Raw genomic sequence first — 25,683 nt, 5'->3', positions numbered from 1 at the left:
TCTGTATCTCTCCCTGGCAAGGCTGTCACAGGGACTTGCTCAGGTAGACCTTGTGTCCCCCACTTGTACCACTACAGATGGAGTAAGCAATGGGAGTTTTGCTAATGGTCCTCCCTTCTGAAGGCCTGCCAGTGTAGGAAGCACAAGAGACCTACCGGCTTCCTTCAACCCAGTAACATTGCCATCCATTCACACCCTCCTTATGAACTTTTGACAGGTGTACCTTGCCCCCTGTTGGTTCAACTACTTTGTTTTTCTTTCTCTTATGCTGAAGAGCTTTCCCTGAAAGATCAGGTTTTCTTTCTGGAATTCTCAGCCTTCAGTTTCTTTCCGCACAAACACAGCTTTGCCTTTATTTGCCCACCCATTCAGTTGCCTCATGCACAGTAGGAAGTTGTCCATCCTTTTCCCACTGCCTTATTTCCAAGGATAACTAACATGCAGCTGTTTCTAAAGAGAGAAGCAAGAGTATAACCCATGGGCAATGAGACATGCTTTGAAGAAACATAATAACAAGATTAAACACCTAAGAAGCATTTATTAATAGAGTCGTTTTTCAAAACAAAACAGGCATCTTCCATGGCTGAGAGAGTTTTTTTCCCCTGAATGTGAACACTTTCTGAGTTACAACCTGTTGTTCAGGAAAGGATTCTCATCAAATCCTGTCCATAGCCAGCAGTCAAGAGGTGGAGGAACAGTAACAGAAGTGGTAAGGCAAGATGCTCCAGGTGTGGATCAGATGTGAGAGAGTCCACACTTCAACCCTCACCTGCAGCCCCCATGAATCTCATGTGAAGCTTGTTCTGGCCTCTTCCCAGGCAGCATATCAAACAGTATGCAGATCGATTGATCCCCTCTCTACTTACCCAAGGATATTCAGACACAGACTTGGTTACCCTTTACAGAGATCACTACCAGCAGGAGATCCCCCACTTTTGAAAAGTTCCCTCAGGAGACGATTCTGCTCAGGGTAAGGCTGACAAGAAAATCTGGTAGCTGAGGTTCGGTATCCTGTTTCTGAGCTCTCAGGAAACTGCCCTTCCCAGACAGCCTCTCCTGTGGAGGGTGGTGAAGAGAGTTGGTTGGGCATCATCATCCTGTCTTCAGTGCCCTTCCTCCTCCCCCTGGAGGCCATCTTCCAAGAAGCCCTTGGAGGACAACCCTAAGAGTCCACTTGAACTACCAGTTTCTGTAATTCCTCCCTGGAAAAATGGGGTTGATGTTGCTCCTTAGAGATGACAGAGATTCTCAGAGTGAAATAACTGAGGAGAGGGCTGGAACTGCAAGGGCTGATGAAGAGAAGGATGGAAAGGACGTAATGATGTAGAACGTTCCCAGCCTTGGCGGAGTGGGTTTGTCTAGACAAGCAAAGCATTTTCTGGAAAAATCTGACTTCTCTCACTGTCCTGCTTCATGGAGAACATTGCACTTTTGAATATGCATGAAGGATTCAGGAACATGCCAGCTTGGTTTTCCAAAGTGTTCTTTCAGGGGGTTGCTCCACTCTGGCTTGCAGACAGCATGAAAGGTGGTTAAAGTCATTGTGCTTTAGAAGAGGGCATAACATAAAGCCAATGGATTTTTCAGGGGTTGGCACATACTCTCACAACTGATTTTCAGAGCCTATCATCCCCCATCTGAGGTCTAGAGAATATAGGGGAGATATTGGAGGAGATTAGGAAGAAATGGAGAAATATGAATGAGCAGGCCACAGCCTGGAGATATCCCTGTGTCAATCCATATAAAAAGAGAAATTTTAGTAAGGAGAACATGGGAGAAGTAGGGCAGGATTCATTTCCAATGCTTTTAGCCATCTAAAATTAGGTGTTCTATCTGTGCTGGTCACCTGGGTGCTCTTTAAACCCAGTGGAAAGGGTTGAGCGTCCCAGGGTGATTCATCCCATTTCCATACAGGTGTTTAGGTAGACTGAAAGAGTCACCTTCTGGAATCATTCATCTGTCTCCACTGGTGCATAGGTAGCTGAGACATCACACAGAGATTGAGAGCGCTACTTTTGGGCAGCTACAGCTAGGCCGGTGGTTCCCATCCTACATGAATCAAGGCACCTGGCTCAGTATCCACCTCATACCAGGCACCCTGTACAGCCACAGCCAGTCAATAATTTTCTAATGGGCATGCTGGCTTAATTTTTACAAGGATGGAAAAAGGAGCAAAAGAGTTACTGGTAAAAGTACAAAACTTAATCTCTTTGCAACAACAAAACACTGTCTCGGGATGTTCTGCACCTTCTCCCATTCATTATGATTCATGAAAGGCCTGAAACTTCCCTTTAAAAAAACCCTCTTCTGCCCCTAGTTGAGGAGGGAAAGAAATTCAGCATCTGGGCTTGGTTACTGTGCTCTGCTGAAACTGCCTCCTCCAGGCAGTGTATCCCAAGGGGAGTGCAGAAGGACCAACACTACAGCATTCTGCTTTGTGTCTTTCCTGCTTTCTGGGAACTGTCTTGCCTTCAGAGTCACCTAGGCCACCTACACCAGCTTCACCACCTCCCTTCTCTGACAACAAAACCAAGCTACCAGGCTTCTCTTTGGCTTCTTTGGCTGCTTAGCACATGCCCTGGAAACCTGCCTCACCCAGGTTAAGGAGAATATTGTACTACAGCATGGCTTGCCTTCAGGGTGCAAACAGGAAATTCAAATCCAGCCTTTCAAATCCTTCTGCAGGCTGCTACAACCTTTCTGGCTTGCAGACAGTATGGAGTACATTTACTCCCTCACCTCCATTCAGGTTACAGTGAGCATCAAGGCTGACAAAACCTATAATGGCTTACATATTTTTATTGACAATTTTCTGAGTTATCACATCCCAACAATAGCTTGTGACTAGGGATGACAGGGAGAAAAGGTGCCTCTGCAGGAGTTGATGGAGAGACGTGGTAATGGTGGAGATGAATTTAGAGATACCTGTGCACCTAGAACCATAAGACAGGTAAGGAAAACCAGGCGATATCTGTCTTTAGCCACCCGCAATTAGGTCTCTGATCTAAGCTGATTATTCAGACAACCTCTACAGCTGAAAGAGAGAGAGAGAGAGAGAGAGAGAGAGAGAGAGAGATTGGTACCTCTGGAGGGCAATTCATGCTGTCCTAAATGGGACTCCAAAGTATCAGAGACAAGTCAGTCACTGAAGGTGCCCATCTTCCTCTGTGTCAAGGAAGTCTACACAGCTGTGTGGAAAATGCTGGACTTTTGGACAGCTAAATGAAGTGAGATGAATCCCACCACACCATCTGTGAATTTCTTTACCGAATCCTGTGCCAAAAATGCCCGAATCCATCTCCTTCCAGAACACAGATGTCATCTCCTCAATAGGCAAGGAGTTTTCCTGTTTTCTGAGCTTCTTGTTTTTATTAGGGAGTTTTATGTGTTTAGTTAACATGGCTCTATATCTGTACAGAGCCAAGTGATTGATTTTCATTTTAGCTTGTGTGGTGACACGCTGGGCTGGGGGAAAAACCAAAGGGCTGATAAACTTCCATCACCACCTGAAGTCCCAAAGGCCACAGTGTCACTGGTTTCTGGGGTCCCTAGTTAATCATTTCAAGCTGACTTCAGTCTGCCCAGCTGACAGATTTTCTGCCCCTATCCCTTCTTGCCAGCTGCATTTTCCCAACCTTTCCCTTGTGTTCATGTTCAAGTTAGTGCAGCCTGGTGGGAAGTCACACCAAGAAGGAAATTCAGCTCAAAAGTAATGGTTAGTTCACGGGCAAATCAGAGCCAGCATACCACCCAGCACTGTAATAGCTAGGGCTAACACACGGAGCGGGGAGGAACACAGCTAGGGACTGAGGAGCACAGAAAGCACATTTCCCCATTTATACCTGGTGAGTGCCTGTGTTAGGCTACAGGAATTCATTGCTCATGGCATCAGATAGGTCTTCTCTGTAAAAAGTCCATTATTTTCCTTCCTTCTTCCCATACCCTCTTTCACCTTGAAAATCCAGTCTTTATAGAGTTTGGGGGCAGAGCTGTGCTTTTGGGTTTGTTTTGTTTTAACCATACTCCTCTTGGGTTTTTTTGAATGAGGAAGAGACACACCAGAACTGGATACAGACCTCAGGTCACAGTTGCGAAATAGCATTTGCTCAGGCTAACCATCCGGACAGCCCAGAGAAAAGTGGGAGGGACGGCAAGGGGCAGGCAGTTCCAGTCAAAAATCTTTCATACAGACAGCCCACGTAATGGGCGGATGAAATTCAATTTACAGTGTTGTTACCAGAAGCAATGCACTTTGGGGAAAGCTTTGCAGGGACGATTGCAAACACATGCCTGCTTGCCTGTTAACAAAGCTGAATGTGAGGTCTACACATATTCTTCGCACATGTCTGCACCCACTGGAGATGCACACACAAAGCTTTGCCCAGGAATTATTCTGCACTGTTGTGCCAAAAATCTCTCATCCACCAGTTAAGCAAACTCACCAAAACACACCAGAAGGAGCCATAAGCCTCCGTGGCTCTGTTTCAACAGAGCACAGGCTAGAGCAAGGTCACTTTTGAAAGAGGGAAAACTCAGACCTGTTGGGTTAGACAGATTCAAAGCAAAGGTTTCAGCGGCTATTTTGCCACCCTCTCCAGTGTTCTTCAAGGCAGGAGTCTCCATGCTACTCAGCAAGTTTTGTTGTGTTGCAGCTAACTCCACAGAGTTGCATCCAGACCTGTACCAAAGTCATCTTCCTCGTTGTGCCCTGTCTCACGGGACACCTCCATCCCTAGAGTATCTCCTCTCAGGGTGATGCTGTAGAGATTTAAACAGTTGTCTCCACTGTGTTTTCTCTAGGAGTTTCACCTCTATTTTGGGGCCCTGCTACATCTTCAAAAGCCCTCTGGAAAGCAACTCTAACAGAGGCTGTGAACTTCCTCTTTGTACAGCTCCCAACCAGGAAGTAAATAACAGGGTTGATACTGCTGTTCACACAGGCAAAAGAGAAGGAGGTATCAAAGACAAAAACAGAAAAATCAAACAGTCTCAGCAAGATCCAGTAACCAAAGTCAGCAGTGAAGAAGGGGAAGAAGAAGACAAGGAGCAGAATGATAATATGGAGTTTACCTGGAGAATATTGCCGTGAACAAAAGCAGACCTGGGCAAATAGGATTAAACCAGAAAGAATCAAGAGAAGCACAGATAAGATGTAGCTCAGGATGAAGACTATGAGCACCGTAGGTGAGAAATGCAGCGTTACAGTCAGCAGGAAGGAGAGGGCCCAGAGCAGGGCACACACAAAGGCTGGCAAATGCTGGGGGCGGTGGCAGTGCCAGTGGGCTGGGACAAGAATGGAAAAAGACATCGCGGCACTGAAGGCTGTCAGGAGGTAGAGACTGGTGGTGAAAGCAAAGAGGATCGTGAAGTTCAATAGAGTTGTCACATCCCGGGAGCCCAGTCTGCAACAAAAGCTCTCCGGGCCATAAAATATCACAAGGGCGACAGCCACGAAGAGAAGGAAGGCGAAGTTGGCAGCAGCCAGGCTCAGGATGTAGACAGCGAAGGGGTTCCTGCGGACGTGGGAGCCGAGGAGCCAGAGGACAGTCCCATTCCCYACCAGCCCACACAGGCAGATGATCAGCGTGACAGGGACTTCATTCAAATGAGTGACTTCGCAGTTAGTCCGGTTGTAGTCATCATCCTTATATGAGCCAGTCTCCATCAGCAGCCCCTCGTGCCAAGTCCTGTTATATGCCATCCCACTGTATTGACTCCAGCAGGCAGGGCTAGCTCTTCCCACAGCAGGGAACACTGTGTTCATTTTGAAACCTGCATTGCACCATCTTCTCCCCCTCGCACAGCTGGAGGGACAAGAAGATACAGAAACATGTTAATGACTGTGCTGTCCCCCACACTAGGCTTTTCAGATTGCTGCAGCCATGCCCCAACTTCATGGAAAAGCCACATGGAGGAGCACAAAGAGCAGCGAGGGATGGAGAAGACATGACCTGGGGGAGATAGGTATGACATGTTTGGTACAAGAGTGCACACAGAGGTGAAGATAAGGCTAGGGAGATACTATCTTCCTGGCTTTTGACAGGAAAGATCTGGAGGAGAGCGATAATAATAAGGGACTGTCCTTAGAGATGTAAAAGAGCGAGTGGTTTGGGAAGTAGATCCCATATGGATTCTTAGGTGTCTAATATTACAATTAATATTATTAAACTGCTGGATTCCCCTCCGTGAGACACTCATTTCAGTATTCCCCTCCCACCTTTTTCCACAACATTCATAGGTCCTAATTTCCTAGAGGTCACTCTTCCTCTATCAGATTTGCTGCAAATTGGCCAACAGGTTCAGAACCAATTACAGGAGGGCACAGATTAGGCTCAAAAAACACCACCCAGAAAAGTCTGACCTTTCCTCTCACATCCTGGGGAACTTTGGTGGAGCAGATTTGCTTCAGAATCTCATCGCCTTGTGCTGATCAGCCACCATCCCCATGACAGGATCTTCACATGGTGATTTTTGGAATTATCACTTGTAAAATGGGCACAGAGAAGAGAAGATTGCCTCGGTGAGCTCATGCAGCATCCAGCAGAAGATCTCTCTCAGGTCCTTTCACAAACAGCTTTTCTCAGTGTTAGCCAAGCAGATTAGGTTGTCAGCAATTCTTGCAAACAGAGAACTATTTCATAGCATGTGAAAGTATCAGGGTTTCATTATAAAATCTGTTCTTGATCTTGTACAGGAAATGACTAACAAAAGAGACTCTCAGAAGCTAGACCTATGGGAAAAGCAGATAGCCTCTGTGTCATGTTCCTCTTTCATTTCATTTTAAAGCAATCCCAAACCCAAATTTTTCATATCTTCCCCATAGCTGTTTTTTCTCCTATCTTTCCAGAGAGCATGTCTTTAGGACTCTGAACTACAAGCCTGTCACCCCTGTAAAATTTATATTTCTGATTCAGTTCTAGGTTTGTCACTTGTATACCCCCCCCCCAATCACAGTGATGCCTTGATCTTCAAATACATAGTTTCCACCAGTGTGATACTATGTGCATCAGAGAGCCAAGATCTGTGTATGGACCAGAGCAGAGGCAGACAGTAGAGAGATTACCTAGAATTTCAGGARAAACTTTCATTTCCTCAAGGGAGGTGAATTAATGAAGCTCACCTGGCTTTAGACATCTAAAAGTTAGAGGGTCTCATCTGAGTTGTCTTCTACGCTCCCTTTATAGTCAGCAATGAAAAAACAACACCTGCAAGCTGTGAATCATGCCRTCTTAGGAAAAGTTGTGTCAACTGGTGGAATGGATTGATTTTCAATGGTACCTCTCTTTTCCCTTGGCAGTAGAGGAAACCTACAATGGTTTCCTAAGACGGGGCCATGTGATTTTTTAGAGGGCTGAAGTTAGATGAGAGGAGCCCTACCTAGACAGGCTGCAGTGAAAGTGAAACACAAACTAATCCTGTTGTGCTTGGGAGCAAAGGATGTTACTGGTGGGAAATGGTGTGTTTGGAGACTCCTGGGCTGAGCCAGCATCCTTCCTCCCTGGATGATGGTGTTTTTGTCTCCTTAACTGCAGAATCTCACACCCCTTCCCCAAGCAGATCCTTTCAATTGCAAACAGGAGGTCATGATAAGAAAAGCTTCAAGGTACACCGGCATAAAGCTGTGCAACATAATACTCACTCCCCTATCTACCCATGCAGTCTGTGAAGGAGCAGAATTATTCACAGTTTCCTAGCTTCTGCTTTCACGGGCAACATCCTGAGCATGGTCACAAAAAATTTTGGTTTCCAACAGAAGGCTTACAGACCTCAGTTATTTATTTGCTCCCTGGGGTTCTTCACCAGGTACACAGCATAACACTTTCAAATGGCCAACAGCATCCTAGATGTCCATACCTCTGTCCAACCTGCCACAGTACTAATCACAGGAAGCACTTGTCTCTTTGCTTGTCTTTGCTCCCCAGTTCAAAACCCCCCTTGGAAGGTAAAGATCTGATTGCTGACTAATGCTGTCAGCAACATCAGCCAGGCTGGGCTGGATTTCCTCTGTAAGACTGTGGTGCAGGAGGACACCAAACCGGAGGGAGATGAAAATGTCATTTCTGTCCCTCTCTATCGTCTCCTCTGGTCCAGGGGCTTTTGAGGATTATGATAATGTATGCTCATGACTTTAATATCAGCCCAAGGTCCCAGAATACAGTAGAAGGGCAGGAACAGTTGGGACAACTCTGCTCAGGGAAGGAGACATGTTACAGACCTGGACCCAGGATTGTGGTCATGAAAGGCTGTTCATTCCTGTTAACACCGGGGAACAGGAAAACAAATGACACATAACTTTCCAACCCACATAATTTCAGCAGTACAAACTAGTGGGCAGTGTAAGGACACTCTCATAAATTTCTGACAGTTGTAATTTTGAGAACAAGCAAGGACACCCCATGGGGTCAGTGAGGGTAGAAATTGCAACCAACTTTAAATTACATAGAAGACAATTTTATTAAAATAATTTTAAAAGAATTTTGAGGTTGGAACCAGTCCTGCTCCTTTTGAAATCTCATCGAATCCAGCTGTGTCCCATGAGACATAGTCTGCTATCTACCACCATTCCTGTTCATCCAGCCAGGGGGAGGGCTCAGCTCCCATGGATGCTGGTAAGGGATGTGGTGACTGGGCTGCCCCTCTCCAAATGCCAGTCTGCAGCCTAGCTGCGTGGATGCTGTAGGGGTTTAAGCAGCAATTCCCTCTGCAAGGGTTTCTCCCACCATTTGGGGATCTGCCTTATCTTCAAAGACCTTCTCAAGAGCAACTTTGACAGATCCACTGAACCTGGACTTTCTGTAGCTCCCAACTAGGACATAAATAACTGGATTGCTGCTGCTGTTGATGGATGCCAGCAACAGGCAGCTCTCCCAGACAAACTTAACATAGACAAAGAAGTTGAGGAAGATCTGGGCACTGAGTGGGATGGCAAACAGAAGGAAGAAGAAAACAGCAAGGAAGACGACTGTGTACAGCCTGCCCGAGTGATGTTGCCGTGAGCTACGCCTAAGCTTGATGAGCAGGATCACATTGGAAAGAACCATAAAGGGAGTGAAAAGGAAAAAATTGAGAAAGCACAAGGTTGCAAGAACCACCCAGCAGGATTTGCAGTGATCCAAATCACACACAAAGTACACAAGCCCAGATAGCACGCAGGCGAGGGCCCAGAGCAGGCCACACACGACTGCTGACAAGAGCTTTGGGCGGTGACATCTGCACCAAAAGGGCCAGAGGACACCCAGACACCTCTCCACGCTGATGGCTGTGAGGAGATACAGGCTAGCGCTGTACGTGAGCAGAACCATGGAGTGAAATGGCAGGAGCACATGCACAAGCTCTGGCTGAAAACAGCTGAGCATGGGGACATGATATATTATGAGGAAAACAGATGTACAGAGGAGAAAAAAGGCATCTGCAACAGCCAGGTTCAGGAAGTAGACGGTGAAAGGGTTCCTCTTGATGCAGAAACCAAGGAGCCAGAGGATGGCCCCATTCCCAAACAGCCCACACAGGCAGATAAGCAAAGTAATGCTATCAATGACAATTATTTCAGGGATGTGGTCTGCAAAGCCTCCAGTCCTGTTGTGTCCATCCCCACAGACCAGGTTGCTCTCCACAGGAGATGGGGACACTGTAGTCAAATCAAGCACCATGTTGCTGGAATGTCGGTCTATCTTCCTTGCCCTCTTGTACTCACCTGGGAAAAGGGGGGAGATGAAGGGAAAATTAGTGACACTGTCCCAGTACTGTGCTCCTCTGGTCATTCAGTCTTTCCCCAGCTTCATGGGCTACAACATCTGCAACCCAAAGAACATAAGTACAAACTGAGTAGAGAAGCCACGTCTAGGGTGGGTGCAAAAACAAAAAGAAAAGAGATCAAGGGAAATAGAGATAGGAGGGAAAAGCTTGGGTCTAAGAATAAATAAGACAAAGAGCTGAAAGAGTATGGAAGGAGAAACAAGGCATGCAGGAGCCGTTTGCCCCTTAAGGACTGAAAAGGGTTGAGGAGGTATTTGAGGAGAAGGGAAAGACAGAGAAAGGGAAGAGCCAAGTGCTTTAATGGTAGGAAAGAATGCAAGCCCTGGCCTCCCTCTCACCAGGTACGTGGGGGATCCAAGCGAGGGCAGATTCCTTGCACAATCTTGATAGCCCAGATCTGCAAACTCCAGTTGTCTCTGTCAGACTTGCACATGAACTTTTAAAAGACTGCCATGCGAAAACCCTCCCAGATGTCATCTGGCCACCAGGAACAAGGTAACTGCATGGTAAGGTTCCTCCAACGGTCCTTGCACTGGGTCTGACACCTTGTCCCTTCCTCAGCTCTAACTTAAATGGGACCAGGGACCACAGCCCCTGTGTTTCTCACAGGAGTGGGTGGCAGCATCTGGATATCCGGACACGTCAGGGCTTGGTCATCACTTCTGAGAGCAGCGGAAGCAGCTTGCCAAAGAATCACCCTCACAAGACAGACATTGCAAACGAACCTGCTCATTGCTTCAAACACTTCCTGTTTCGTGCGTTGTTTGCAAACTGGCCATTATGTTTAGCATGAAATTTTCATCTTCTTGTTTGCTTGTTTTCTTCTGTGCCCAACTGCAATGTCCCTGAGATGTGTTTTGGTTCCTGTCTGTGTGCATATCTACTCATCACTGTTATGCAAAAACCTAGTGGACCTCATATCCCACTGATAACCCCAGGGAAATTAAATTAATCACAACCCGCTGCTCGCTGACTGTCACTCCCCCACTTGCAAGAACTGAATAGTCAGGCTTAACAATCCAATATTTTGTGAAGGGTGGGGAGGAGGAATATATAATGTGCCGCACCCAGCGATCCACCCTTCAAAGTACAACACAGCCTTGTAAGGTCTCCTTCTCTGATGTCCAGACAAGGTGGCTGCCACAGCAGGTAGCTAGCTGCTTCCATACATCTCATCCATGCTTTGAGGTTGCAGAGACACAGCGTGAGTCATCAAAGGGGATTATTGCTCATGACTTTAAAAGCCTGGTTTCTGTGGGGCAGAAGCCTCCTCTTGTCAACGGTGCCAGCTCTTTGCCCTACTTTAAATAGCTAATTCAGTACCAAGGAGATCTGCCCTGTTTCATGCTTTCTACTCTGCAATGTATTTAAACAAATAGGTCAGGAGAAATATAGAAGAAATCACTGTAGAAATCCAAGGGGAGGCAAATGCAGCCCAGGAGGAAGGAAAAGGGAGGAACCATTGGCTAGAGCTTGGAGAAGAGAAAGGAAGAACAGCCACATCCGTGGCAAGGAAGGGGGCTTTTCCTAAGCATTCAAGGGAGCCAGGATGGAGTGGCCCGGCAGTAAATCTTGATGTCTCTGTATCAGCAATGCCAGTCACACTGGGAGAACATCACATCAAAACGCCCCGGGCTACAATCTTCCATACCTGCTATAAGCATTTTTGTGTTGGCATGTCCCTGTTTCTCCACAGGCAGTAGGAAAGGATGGGAAGTAGAGTTGTACTGAATGCTGATGTGATGTTGTCTGCTTCAAATGCAGTTTTTCTGTGACTTTAACAAAATGGGAGGTAAAGTATTCATGGCATTAGTTACCATTGTCATGATTTGATGTGATACCTGGACCCCTCTGAATTCTTTAAAAAATAACTTTTGCTTAAACAATAATGAAACTAGAACAAAGGAGACTTTCAATACCATAATCTGGTTTGTTAGACCCCAGTTTTCATCCTACCAGCGATTCCAAAATTTGCAAGTTGTTCCAGCCACAGGCTGGTTTTGAGAGTTATTTTAGCTCTCCCCCTGGGTCACAAGCTTACAGCATCACCAGGAAAGGGGCCACACTATGCCACTTCATTTTATTTTTAGAGGGAGGATGTGAGAGAAAATAAAATAAAAAGGGGATTAAGGAGGGAGTAGAAGAACTCATAAGCAGGGCAGTGAGAGCAAGGCCAAGTCTGACAGGCTTGGGATTTTGTGGAGATTGGTGTGGGGATAATTCCTCCTGACCCCTCTTTCTTAGCACGGTGGCACTGGAAAAGCATGACCTTGGGGTGTAAGGAGGCTGTGCTGGGCAGCAGTTTCCCAGAACGTGCCACTTTGCCCAGTTGACACAGCTTTTCTCTTTCAGGCCGGTCATTTCCCGCTTGTGATATATCCAGACTTGGGCTGGGCAAGGGAAAAGGCCACAGCATTGAACATCAGTGGCAGAGCCATGCTGGGCTCCTAACTCCAGCTCCTTGGAAAAGTGCCTCCACCAGGTACGGTGCATGCTGATTTCCCAGCCTATTTCCCCCTTTGTTCATCTCACCAAAATTTTAGCATTGACCTTGCATGTGCCTGGGAAAACTTTCCGTTTGCGTCATTTCATTCTTCCTGTTTCACAGCCCTTAAGCCTTCCTCTAAAAAATTCTGTGCAGCTGGCTGTATGGGATTCTTCTTCCTCTGAATTACTGAATTACTGAATGCCCAGACCCTTGGGAAAGAAACAAAAGAAAAGTTTGGATCCGTTCATTACTATAGCCCTACCCACATGCATCTCCATTTATTGTAATTATTTGGCTAAGTTCCTAAATTATTTCTAAATAATGTTTAAAATTGTTACTTGATGAAGGCTGTCAGATCCATCCTGCTGGACAGTCACACACAAGGTCATGTGCGTGTTATGTGTGTTAGGCTGGAGGGGCATAATCCCTGAATGTAATTCCTTACGTGTGAGTTCTAGACACCCAAAAATAGCTAGAGTAAACAACAATGACTATTTGAATTAGCACCCATCTCTGAACTTCACCTGGTGGCAGCCACTTCAGGATCAAAATCTTTGATTCTTCGTAAAACTGGTAGTGGATATATGTTTAATTGGGCTTGCATTTTTATCAGTCTCTACTAAATGAGAATCTTTTCATTTTGTTCCTTTGTCTGTGATAAAGTCACAATGGAAGGTGTATGCAAAAAAAAAAAAAAACAGGAGTTTTTTTTTTCCTGACTGATAGGAAATGCATGGCAACAAAGAAGTCACTTTTTCTGTGGAAGCGTCCCTCTCAGTCAGCTTCCCTGGAAAATCACAGAAAGCAGTGAGCGTACTGCTGAGCTGGGGGTGTAGGGACTCGGAGACAGTAAAACTCCTCTTCAAGTGGCAACAGCCATGCTGGGGGTGAAGTGTAATAATTTCCCAGTGTGCTGTCGTCCCTAAAGGCATCTTTTGGCATCAATTTAAATGTTTAACTTGAGTTTCTTCCATTTACTGGAAAAATGGTGAGAAAGCGACATCAAGAAAACCTTTTGAAGAAAGTTTTCCTCACTCCTAAGTCATGTGATGCTCTAGAAATAATCTCTGTGGCAGATCCACTAGTTAGTTATAAACATTTGTGTTTTGTCTGGTCATTGTCACAGCTATTTATTTATCTTATTTTGGGTTTTACTGAACAGCATAGGCTATCACCCCACAAGCATCTCTTCTATGAGTCACCCTTTCTTTCCCAAGACCAGTGCACAAATGATTTAATCAGCTTATCCCTGTAAGATGCCATGGATTTACTTTCTAGCCTGTTTGTTTCTATACAACATCGAGATAACTTTCCTCATTTCTTCCAACATGCCTTTTCCTGATCACTCTGTTAGTTTTTTTTCTAACCACACAACTGAGAAGCTGATAGCAAATCCACAAAAGAAAAAAAACGTGTTGGAGTCAGTCTTTTACCATCTCTGCAATATCCAGAGCCAGCTGGACAAAATTCCAAACCACAGCAACATATGTATGAACTGAATTTAATTAATTGAAATTCCTCTGACTGAAACTCACACTGAACCACTGGGAAGGATTTCAGCAAAAACATACACACCGCAGTCTTCATCTCATTCGATTTATTTAACAGCAGAAACATCTTATTATGACCTACCTAGAAATCAAAGAGAACTCATAAAATTATACGAAATTATAACAAATTTAGAAACAATTCTAACAGAGTTGTAACAAAAGTATATAATTTATAACAAAGGGCAATCCTTTCACCCAGGATTGTTTAAATAGCCTAAGAAAAAGTTAAGCGTCTTACTATTGAGCTTCCAAATGTCTAATTGAATAACCAAGCTGTCAAAGCTTGTAACCATTACCATTTCCAAATCTCTAGCTGTATTTGCCTCAAATGTTCTTTCAATTACAAGTCCTTTGGGCTCACTAACTCCAAATTCCCCCTTTGTACGTTCCCAGCATCTGCTCTGGCAGTGGCTGAAAAGCAAAGGATGTCCCAGTAAGACATTCCACGCCTCCAGAGAAATGTCCCTGGGCTGTCTGGGAATTGTCACCCTGTTATAGGGTCTCAGTGGTTAAAGACAACAAATTAAATGGGAATATGCATTGCTAGCTCCAAACCACCACTACTGCAAGGTTTACCCTTCAGTCCCTACAAAGATCAACCCAAAGTAGCTTTTTTAATTCTAAAGCAATGTTACTATCAGCCAAAAATGTCCTCCTGCATGACTAACAGGCTGTGTTAAAAGTAATGCAGCTGCATTGCAGCACTATCTCCCTGTAGCTCCAAAAGCTTCTGGTAAATCAGATTTCCATGGGCCAGAGGGAAAACATCACACTATAGTTTTTTAATTCATCTTTTAATTCTCCCAGTGAGTGTGAATCAGCACTGATCTACAGATTGGTACTTCCCAGCTTCTGCAATTAAAGAGAATTGCCGCATGAATTTCAGCTGCTGTTGTTGTCTTTCCAGTAACTCAAATTTTTGCAGGCAGAAGAGCTATGCTTCTCTCTAATTCAGTAAGACCCATCCCAGAGTCTATATCCATAAACTGCACAGCAGCATCTCAACATCTCTAACTTCCCAGGCATTTTTCTCACTGAAACTTGTCCAAATACATTTTTGCTTTTATTTGGGGTTTCCCCAGGGTAAGAATCGTGCAGGTGCAACCGGAGCAAGTTAATGTAAACCTCTGCCCTGAGAAACCCCTAGCACTGTGCAGTGACTCCGTTGAAGCAGCTGGGGAGCGGTGAACTGTGCTATAACTAAGGGGCTGAGCAAATCCTAGTGTTTTCCAATGGTTTTGCCTGCTTCTCTGAGCACTATTTTGATCACCTGATCCATTTGCTTTGCAGGGAATATGTTCTTTTCTTTGCTGTACTCCAAACACGGACTTCGCTGCTGATGCTCCCAGCTGTGATGTCTGGACAGGCAGGCAGTCTGCTGCCCTTGGCTTCCACAAGGGAAACCAAGAGCAGCGACCTAAGGAGACCTAAGGAGAAAGAGGTGTGTGAGGACCAACCTCAATAGAAAGGGAGGAGAGGGAAGGAGGGAGAAAGAGAAGCAAAGAGGCCCGGTCTATCCTGGGTAGGGGGAACAATCAGGGAGAAGAAGTGGGGAATGAGGGAGTGAGCAGGAGGGAGAGCAAGCCGTGTATCACTTATGAGAGGAGAGAATAGAAAGGGGTCCTTTCCTTCTCTCCTCACACACCATGGGGGGGGAAATGAGGGTTCAGAGGAACCAGACTGGAACAGACAATTTCTCAGTGTCTCACAGATAGCCAGGACTGTGGCTACCCATGGGAGGGTCTTCAGGACGATATCCACAAGGAATAATTAGTATTTTCTTGTTCAGATCACACCCCCATAACCCCATCCGGATGCTATCAGCAGAGGCATGGCTTTTCCCTTCAGTGGGTGGGCTAGCTGGCAGCCTCAGGGTTTCTTTGCGATACACAGTGCCACAAGAACGCTCCTTACTGCTTCTGCTCTCCTCAGACTAAAGGAGAACAGCTGAAAAGGCCAAACTCCACAGAATAGGACATRCAATAAAAAGCATCTTTTTGTGACTTGTGAACCAGTGATGGGAGTTCTCATGGCATATAGTTCACTCCAGACTGGTTGATTCTTCTCTACGCCAACAAATTTCTGCATCTTTTTGTTAGGAAAATGCTTGGAGGTGCACCTGTGCCTGCTGGAGGGCCTGCATCTCTCCTCTGACTACAGAAGAAACCTAAACTTTTGGATGGATAAAGAGAGAGCAGAGGAGCCCCCTCCTTGGTCTTCCACTGTGGATATATCAGTACCACAAGGAAAAATTCTGGAATGCTAAAACCAGTAAAATACTGGGAAAGCCCACGAGAAGCAAGAGTAAGAGAGCAGTGGACAACAACAAAAGGGAAGGTTAACAGAGCTGGGCTGAGAGGCTAAGAGATGAAGCTGGCACAGCTGCTAGAAGAAGAAACCACGGTGTCCTCTGCCAGTGGCCAAAAGCCAGCATGGAAATTTCAAAACAGTAAATGGGCCCAACAGATGCAGTAAGAGAGAAAATGCTGTCATGCAAGGGAGAAGAGCAAAACGTGAGGGCAGCTCACTGTGCAGGTCATCTTGAGAAGACCTGGTCACACCCCAGGCTTCAATATTTGAAGAAAACACGCACAAGACAGGCGTGATGCTAACACTGGCCTGTCTGAAATGCTAGACATTTAATACAACAACACTCAACGCACAGCCTCATGGAAAGGGAAAATAGCTAATTTCATCCACTTCCACCCTCACCCCATGCATTCCCCAGCACCAAAATGTGTGTAGTCCAGGACCTGGCCAGGGTCACTGGGTGACACACAGGACAAGGAGCACTGGCTGTTGAGACCTCACTACATCCCTTAGGTTTGTCTTAGCTGGTGGTTCCCTCTCAAATACTGAAGAAAAATAGGCAATTCTATAGGTTCCTGTCTGTGTTAGATTCCCCACAGAATAAACCACCTTCTATGAATCCTCTCTCCACTGACTCTAGAGAGAGCCTCCCTGGTAAACTTAAGGAGCATTTAAGGTTTTTTTAAGTCAAGCTAGAGAAATCCCATCCTTTACTGTAAAAAAAAATGCTCTGTGGAGAATCTCAAAACACCAAAGATTCAAATTAACCAGGTTTCCCCTTCATGTGCATTTCATCAAATAAACTAAGAAAATTAACAAAAACAGAAAGGCAGAAAACAAGTTCATGCCACATCCCCAACTAATGTCTAGTAAGATTTACTAAATCTTAGTAGAAAAAAAATGACCATTTCTTTATGAACTCAGTGTACTAATTTGAAAAGACAGTGATGTTTTCAGCTGTCCTTCCCATATGCAGCAGGGAATTCCCAGTCTTTCTGTTAGTTGATATATATTTATCTATATATCCCAGCTGAGTGGCTGAAGGGAGATGTATGTAATCATTTCTGAGTTGAAACTGGGGTTGAGGCTACAGGTCACATCCATTTCAGCCAGCCTGCCCAGGCAATTGGTGGCTAGGGAATAGCCTGCCTCCTTCCCACTCCAGCAGATCATTATTGCGAAACATTCCAGTACAAGTCAAGATGATTCAGAATGCTATATTTAGCCTTCAAATAATAAAAAAACCCTTGAAGTCGGCACACAATAGTCTCTCAGGAACAGACACGTAACTTCTAAGAAATCAGATGTATATGCATGTAACGATTTTGTAAGACAGCCGGAGTATTTCATTTCTGGATGGTTAAGATATCTGAAGAATGACTGGAAGGCTTCATTCACAAATTCTCGTGGCTTTGCTGATACAGAGTATTACAGACACACATACACGTATGCCTGCTCCCAGACTGGTCCTGGGTCCCTGGTCCATCCCCACCTTAAGTTCCACATCCAAGAATGATGCACTAAAGATGTTTTTTCACTACTGACTCTGCAAATTGGAAGCCAGACCCCCGCCAAAGTCTAATTAGGGTGGTTGTGGTGACCATTGTGGTTTTGCTTGTCTTCAGGAAGCTAGGATGTGGCTGACAAATTAGCTTAGAAGAATAGAGGCTGCCAAATGCAGAGAATGGACCGTATGACTAGTTTTACAAGGAGGCCACTGGGATAATCAAGGGTAAGATATGGAGATTTTCATTTGGAGCTGAACAGGAGCTATGGAGAAGGAGAAAGTCTGGGAATAGGAAGGAGCGTGATAACTGTACATGAACTGAGACACGTGAGGAACCACAGAGCCCACCATACCTCACTAAGTCGAGGATGAAATGTCAGCAAGGGTACAGGCCAATGAAGGAAAGGGACAAGGGTCTGAAGTCCCACGATCTACCCTTGCAGTATCCATGGAGAGCAGGAAACCGGAGTGCCATCTTGCGTTTACTTCGTGCCACAGTTCCTCCTGAATTACCTCACAGGGTGGCTACAGGGTCCATGGGGTACAGGGACAGGGCAGGTGGCCTCCCACTGTCCTSTCACCCATGATGCCTTCATGCAGAAATAACACTAAGACACCTGTAGTGCTAGGCCACAAATACACAGAAACATGATGAATCTGTCACCACCTCAGAGATGCTTAGGAGGTGACCAGACATGCCGATGAAGATCCATTCCTTGTAGCTTCTGACTAAGATGTAAATAAAGGGGTTGATGTTGCTTTTGACAGAGCTGGCAGGACAAATACATCGGTGGGTTAAACCAAAGTAGGTCACAGGCTAGAGAAAGTTCTGAGCAGTGACTGGAACAGTGAAGAAGAGGGAAAAGTACTTACATGAAAATCTTCCCAGCCAACAGCACTCAGAACAATGTCAGACCTCAGAGAACAAGATGATGCTGGAAAGGACCATGAGTGGAGCAAAAATGAGGAAACTGAGAACATACATGGGGATTAAGGCCAGTCGTCAGCCTTTCAGCATGTCAGAAGCACATGGGAAATGCACTAGTCCTACGAAAGAGCAGGAGAGAGCCCGGAGCAAGGCATGGGCAGTGGCATCAGCTACAAGAAGGACAGGAGACAGACAAGCACCTCTCATTGCCAAGGGAGCTACAGACCCATGCTATGTGACCACAAAGAGCAGCTCAAATGACCTCTCAATGCCGGAAGTGTTACTGTCTTAAGAACACACCAGAAAAATGATGAGGAAATCAGCATGGAAGGGGAGGAAGCCAGAGATGGCAACAGCCACATTCAGGGTCCCAGTGGTGAAGGAATTCCTTCTAACATGGCATCTGTGAAACCACACAGTGATCCCATTTTCCACCAGTCCACGCTGGCACATTAGCCATCTCCAACAGAGCATGCATGAGAAATATCCGAACAATATAGGCAAAGAGCAGGAGAAAAAAAGGGGAAAGGCAGGTTGGGACATAACAACAGTTTGGACTGTGGAAGGGAGAAGTAAAAAAAAACAATAAAATATGGTAACAGCCTGGGGAGGGGACTCTAAAAGGGCCCTTGTCCGTCCTTCCATCCTCCCCTGCCTGACTTGGCCTTCCAGTTTGTTATGCAAGACCAGAATCATGGCAAGAGCTGATTTGTAGGCCATGTGTCTGAGCAGGTAGGATCAGCGGGCAAAACTGAGCCTTGGGCTAGCATGGCACTGCAGGCGTAGCCCTGTCTGTCTTGTCACGGCTTGTTATTAAGGAATGTTATATTGCTGCTGTGAATTGAGCTGAAGCAAGAAATATTCTGGATCTGAGATGCTCCTGATAGTGTGGAGCAATGACAAAAGGATCCTGGGAAGACCAACCACAGCTATACGTCCTCAGCTTTGCATTTAATGTGTTTAAATTTCATGAATGTGGAATATCCAAAACCACAGCTGATGAGATAGGCCTGTCGTTCCCACCAACATTTCTATGATTCAGTTGATCTATGGCTTGTAGGCCTAATGGCAAGAACTCGTCCCATCTAAATTTAGGCTCAAGTTGGAAAGGAATACAAATTTGGAGTGCAGATCCCCTCCGCATTCAATGCAAAGAGAATAGTTCCTTCTCAGGGAAGGAGAGTGTCTTGCTGCTCAGAAGAGCTGTCAGTCGGTGCTTCATTTTGTGCCTTGACTACAGAAGGAAACAAGRGTCTGAATTTAATCTGGATCCATAAATGGACATTTCATTTCAATAGTCAAAGGGTGGGGAGAAAAGTTTTGGCTGCTAAGTCATGAGGAGCTTTTCTCCACGGTCTCCCAGCTCCATTTCTAGGAGATATGGGAAGAGCAACACTCTCATGGAGCCCTCAATGAATGGCCCCGGGACACTGCTTTCCCCCAGCATCTATCCCCTTCCTGCTTCTGCTCTCCATCCTTCACTCCCTGCCCATCCTTTCTCACACTAAGTCACAAAGACGACATGCTAGTGCTATCTTGGCTCCCCTGACCCCTCCCAGAGCCTCAGGCCTGTCACATCCCCAAATAGACCATCCCACTCCCAGCATGTGACTAGAGGCCCCATCTGCACACAGCCAGGACTGGGGTAGCTCTTACAGATCCTGTTGCGGCCAACCAGCTGGAGGGATGGGAAATTCCCCCATAAGGATAAGGATGGACATACCCAGCTTGGGAGCAAGTGCCCAGACAGAGAAGGGAAAGCTCTGTCAGGCTTTCCCATTCTTCTCCCACCACCTCCCAAACCATCACTCTGAAGGGTCACCTCCCCACCTGTCCTTTTGCCTCTGTGTCCTCAGCCCTCACTGCTTCCCCCATCACCCAGGACCCTGGACATGTCTTGGTAGCCCGCCGGGGGTCCCGCTTTTCCAGCACGGGGAGCAGGCGAGAGGCTGCACAGCTCAGCCCCCAGCATCTTGGAGTCACTAACTCAATTTTCTCTGATCACAGCCGAGAGCCCAGATCACATAACACCCAGCCCAGCCTTCCTGGGAATGGAGCTGAACCACACGTACCTGCCACCTGCACAGCCCACGCTAGCGGATGATGAAGATAACAAATGTGTGATAGATATCTCTGATATGGCCCTGGACGGTGCCACGCTGCTCATCTGCCCGTGCGGGCTCCACGAGGAGGTGGTCTGGTGACTGGGACAGAAGTAGGGAAAACAAAGTGTATCTTTGCGCTTGATCATAATCAAGGAATGTTTGACCTTTTCAGTGTTTATCAGTCCAGCAACTAAGTCAATTTAAAGATGTTTCCATCTCCAAACAGAAGAAAACTTGCTTCTCTCAGTGAGGATGGGTATACCTCCTATAATTAATAGTCATCATGTTTAATAGATTATTAACGTGTGAAGTCAATGTCTGAATATGAAATACAATATGTGTGTGTGTGTGTATACATATATGCATGTAAATTTGTATATTTATAAAATGTGATATTTGGAGTGCAACAAGAAGCTAAGGTGTAGAAATGCTTACCATAGTAAATTGAATGTTAAAAGATATCTTGCTTTTAAGTGCAGGTTTACAACACTGCAATTAGAAAGACTGCGCTGTTTGGAAAGTGTGCTATAAGGAATATTTTTAAAGGATTGTATATAAATTGATAGGTAGGAAATAGCACATGATCAAAACCAGAGRTTCTTGAATTGTGAAGATACATTGATAATCAAAATATTACATGTGTGCATAAGATTTAAAAGTTCTTTTGTTATATAGGAGCTATCCAGATAATTTTAGAAACATGCAGCAATAGTATAAGAAAAAAAGGTATTGCAAACAGCAGGGCCATACATGCTCAAGTCCACACACTCCCTCAGGGTACCTAACCTCCATATTTCCTGTAGTAACCTCAGTCCCTCTGAGGCTTGCACCAAGCATCAAGATTGCTGAGTTATCGAACTAGATGGAACTTTCTGAATAATTTGCTCAAAGGATGTCACCAAAGCGCAAATCAGCCTGCAAGATATATCTCCAAAGACCTTCACCTGCAGCCACCAGGTGATTCTGACTTAATAAATTGGACTTAAACATCATTCATCCTCTTTCTAATCAGCCTATAACTTTGTATGTGGGATCCAACTCTGTGCATACACTGTATGTGCACACACCATGGTTAATCTTCATTTTAATACAGAAAGTGACTGATAATATGTGATTTTGTAATATAACCTACATTGAAGAAAGTGATTTTAATGATACAAAATCCTTAGAAGTTACTCTGATTTTACAGAAATCGTTGAAACCGGAATTATTTGACGAGATAAATCTGGTGCCTTTAGGGGTAAGTTTTACGCATTTACAAGATGTTTTAGAATACCCTAAGGCTACTGCAGCAATTAAACAGGTAGTCTGGCTACCAGGACAGAAATTAACAGTACATCACAGTAACAAAGATATCACAAGCTGCTAAGGTAATAGAAGAGGCAAGGCACTACTCATGATTGGGAATCCTTCCTAGGAAGGTCTTTCTACAGCTACATGCACTTTGAACCTAGATTTACATGCCACAGTTGTCATTTTTGTCATCATAATGATGATGTTACTGGGGCAAATCAGACTGGCTATAAAATTAAGGCCTTGGCAAACGGAATAGTGGCTATACAGTGAAGTGAAAAGCTGCAGGCCACCCACAGACCTGTCCAGGTTATCGTGAGGCGAGGCCAGTTAGGGGAGGGTGAATGCCTCCAAGAAGACCCATTGCTCAGTCCTCATCCATAGGAGGGTTTGCAGCATCTTTGCTGAACTCAGTACCAACTGCGCATGGTATGTGGACTACCAGAAGGGTGGAATTGAGCAAAAATAACTGTTAGCATACCCAGGAATGAGAAGGAGGAAACTCCCACCAACAACATCATACTCCTGGTGAAGAACTGGGAATGCTTACAGTTCATCCTAACAGCACGTTGGAAGGGTGAACGTAACACCAGAGAAAGGGGTGGATGCTAGAAAGCTGGTGTGTAATAATTGTAATTATATTATTAAGGGGAATTATCAATAATTAATCTGGAATATAAGCGTTAGTATAATTGTAACCTGAGACTGAAAGTAATTGTTTGTTGTACTTTGATTATACTGTTAAAACATCAGTTAGACTAACAACAAATGCTAATCCTCGACTCTGCTTTGAACATGTGTTCCCTTGTAGCTATAGGAGATTTTAATGACAACCCCCACACACTCTTCTCAGAAGGGGAGCTGCTTCTGAGAAGCACGCAGCCACTCCTCTGATAGCTCATTACAGAAGTTTTTGTGCTGGAGGGTTCTTCAAGGGGCGCGTAATATTCACTCTGAGATATCAGATGCTATGGGGCTGGGAAGTCCTGCAAAGGACAGAAAGAGGAATGAAGCATCACAGAAACCTGTCAAGTAGGGGAGAAATGGGAAGATGATACAAGCAAACAATTAGCAAGATAGTCATTGCAGCTAGTAGAGTGTTTTTAATCAGAAGTGCACTAGGAGCCCTTCACAAAATTCTGCTTGCAGCAGCTCTGGCAACAACCACTTCCTTTGTGGCAAAAAAAACAATATAAGTAGAAACAAGGAAGCAGAGCTCTGACGTAGCCCATAGTTATAAAACCATTCTCTTCTCCCTTACGACCCACACTGCGATTCTGGAAAGCTGGTGTGCACACTGTGGAGAGGGCTTACCGGGGACAAGACAAGGAGAAGATCAAGAATAATAATATTGGGGATCTCCTGGCACCCCGGGGAGCACATTCTTCCTCACTTACCTCTCCTGGAAGATTGGAATCGGGACATGGATTCGAAGGGAGCGTGAGATGCGGAGACGCTAACGCTGATCTGCCCAAGCCCAGCTAGTAAGAAAGCCCTTCTCTGCTGATTCACCAAAGCTAACGGTTAAGTGCCATGTTTTTCTTCATCCCTATCTCACTTTTCTTTCCTCTAGCTTCCACTGCCAATAATTAAATCCCTCCCACGCACTCCTGGCAACTTGCAGTGCTCTTTCCTTATGTTCTTTCACCCTGCCTTGCTCTTCTTCACCCTGCTCCGAGAATCGGTCCATCCCATCATATACGTCTCTCCCATCCCCACGATACCTATAGCTTCTGTCCCCTGGACATGTCTTGGTTGCCCGCCAGGGGTCCCGCTTTTCCAGCACGGGGAGCAGGCGAGAGGCTGCACAGCTCAGCCCCCAGCATCTTGGAGTCACTAACTCAATTTTCTCYGATCACAGCCGAGAGCCCAGATCACGCCACCCAGCCCAGCCTTCCTGGGAATGGAGCTGGACCACACGTACCTGCCGCCTGCACAGCCCACAATAGCGGACGATGAAGATTACAAATGTGTGATAGATATCTCTGATATGGCCCTGGATGGTGCCACGCTGCTCATCTGCTCATGCGGGCTGGTGGGGAATGGGGCTGTCCTCTGGGTCCTTGGCTTCTGCATCCGCAGGAATCCCATCACCGTCTGCATCCTCAACCTGGCCTTTGCAGACTTCACCTTCCTCCTCTCCATGCTCACCTCAGCCCTGTTAAACATCCTGGAGAACATCTCCTGCTCCCCTTCAGAGTTCCTGATCTACCTGAGGCCACTTTGGCTGCTGTCTTTCTGTGCCTACAACATGGGCTTATATTTCCTGACAACCATTAGCGTTGAGAGGTGTGTGTCCATCCTATGTACCAACAGCCACCACCGCTGCTGCACCAAGCGCTTGTCAGGCATCAGGTGTGCCCTGCTCTGGGCTCTTTCCATCTCTGTAATTGCTGCAGTGACTTTTCTCTGCCTGTTTCGCCAACATGAGCATTGCCAGCTGGCTCTCATCTTCATGTATGTCCTCAATTTCCTCATCTTTGCCCCAGCCATGGTCATTTCCAGCGTGATCCTCTTCATTAAGATCCTATGTGGCTCCCAGCATCATCAACCCAAGAAGCTCTACATCGTTATCTTCCTCACAGTCCTCTTCTTTCTCATCTTTGCCGTTCCCCTCAGCATCTGGAACTTCCTACAGCAGTTTAACTATGTTGTTGGCCAGTCCCAGATTTTTTTCTTGCTAGCCTGTATCAACAGCAGCATCAACCCGTTTATCTACTTCCTGGTGGGGAGCTGCAGGAGGCATTGCTCCTTGGTCTCTTTGAAGGTCGCCTTCCAGAGGGTCTTTGAGGAGTTGGGAGATAACACAGCATGCAGTGAGGATACTACAATGGACACACTAGCCCCAGCCTGTTAAAGTCTTTCCACTGTTCTGCTTCATGCCTCTGGACAAAGGATGAGGGTTTTCTTAGGTAACAGGATTAAACAAATTTGTCTGTATTAATTTTCCTAAAGTCACCCACCCACAGTGTAATTCTATTCCCTGGAGGAAACCAGGGCTGAGCTATGTAGAAGGTCAATACGGGGAAACAAGCTCTACGGGGAGAAGGTGTGTTGGTGCACAGCTTTTCTGCACCCCCATCAGCCCACACCAATTCCAAACGTACTATTTCCCCCCAACAGAAACATGCCGCAGAGGACCATGTTCCCATCTCACACACCGTCAAGTAGCACAGCTTCTGCTGACTGGGGTGGGCATCGCATTTGGGAAACGCTGACCCATATTCAGACTCGGGGGTAARCCATAGTCAATGTCCTAAGCTCTTCTCTCCTGTCTCACCTCCAACCCCACACAGGTTGTCCCAAATTCTGCTCCCCTCCTATTTCTAGAAATGCTGACTGGGGAGGTTGGAGGGGTCATCACCCCCCCAACAACACTCTGCTGATGCCCCTCAGCCCTCCCATCACATGGATACTCCTCTCCTGTATCTCACTGCTGCTTGATATCAATAAACAGCATTGCACACCCCTGAACTGCCTTCGATTTGTGTCCAAGCACTTGCCAGATATCTGGAGCTTGTTCTGGGTTATGCTTTGAGGTTCAGGGTCCTGGTGGAAGGAAGGAGAAATATATACATTGCTTTCATTCTCCATAGCAAAAATATTGCTAACTTCCTTCAGATGTGACTGCCCTGCTTCACGCTGAATTTGGGGAGGCAGGAGAGGGGCTAAGGAGTTAGACAATGGCTCCAGACTGTTTTACTGGTTTCACAGGAAATATTTCACCCAATTTTTCTTTTTTTTTA

The 25,683-nt window shown here is 45.8% G+C and overlaps 2 protein-coding genes across 5 annotated transcripts; one reads left to right on the top strand and one right to left on the bottom strand.

Annotated features, from left to right (window-relative positions):
- Positions 1-529: 529 nt before the first annotated feature.
- LOC112967046 (mas-related G-protein coupled receptor member H-like) lies at positions 530-10,355 on the bottom strand. Of its 3 annotated transcripts, XM_026067770.1 has the most exons (4): positions 10,095-10,187; positions 9,695-9,794; positions 6,362-6,730; positions 530-5,804 (listed from the first exon to the last, which is right to left on the bottom strand). In XM_026067770.1, the coding sequence occupies exon 4, from the start codon at positions 5,762-5,764 to the stop codon at positions 4,769-4,771; it is 996 nt and encodes a 331-aa protein (XP_025923555.1). In that variant the 5' UTR covers positions 5,765-5,804; positions 6,362-6,730; positions 9,695-9,794; positions 10,095-10,187; the 3' UTR covers positions 530-4,768. The 3 variants fall into 3 exon arrangements, with proteins under 3 accessions (XP_025923555.1, XP_025923564.1, XP_025923545.1); XM_026067779.1 differs by lacking the exon at positions 6,362-6,730; XM_026067760.1 differs by lacking the exons at positions 530-5,804; positions 6,362-6,730; positions 9,695-9,794 and adding an exon at positions 8,436-9,694 and having other exon boundaries at positions 10,095-10,355.
- A 12,832-nt stretch (positions 10,356-23,187) lies between these two features.
- Positions 23,188-25,405, top strand: LOC112967017 (mas-related G-protein coupled receptor member H-like). Of its 2 annotated transcripts, none has more exons than XM_026067697.1 (2): positions 23,188-23,421; positions 23,799-25,405. In XM_026067697.1, exon 2 carries the CDS (start codon positions 23,841-23,843, stop codon positions 24,792-24,794), a length of 954 nt encoding a protein of 317 aa, XP_025923482.1. In that variant the 5' UTR covers positions 23,188-23,421; positions 23,799-23,840; the 3' UTR covers positions 24,795-25,405. The 2 variants fall into 2 exon arrangements, with proteins under 2 accessions (XP_025923482.1, XP_025923491.1); XM_026067706.1 differs by having other exon boundaries at positions 23,188-23,460.
- Positions 25,406-25,683: the final 278 nt, after the last annotated feature.

Source organism: Apteryx rowi, unplaced genomic scaffold (assembly GCF_003343035.1).
Source record: "Apteryx rowi isolate R43461 unplaced genomic scaffold, aptRow1 scaffold_1046, whole genome shotgun sequence".
NCBI lineage: Eukaryota > Metazoa > Chordata > Aves > Apterygiformes > Apterygidae > Apteryx > Apteryx rowi.
The sequence above is the reverse complement of the archived record's forward strand: the minus strand, read 5'-3'. Positions and strand labels throughout refer to the sequence as shown.

Coding starts and splice junctions, on each gene's coding strand:
- LOC112967046 (XM_026067760.1), bottom strand. CDS start 10,233: ATGACATCTGGGAGGGTTTTCGCATGGCAGTCTTTTAAAAGTTCATGT. Junction 9,695..10,094: donor TTGGATCCCCCACGTACCTG/GTGAGAGGGAGG, acceptor CCCTTTTCCCAG/GTGAGTACAAGAGGGCAAGG.
- LOC112967017 (XM_026067697.1), top strand. CDS start 23,841: ATGGAGCTGGACCACACGTACCTGCCGCCTGCACAGCCCACAATAGCG.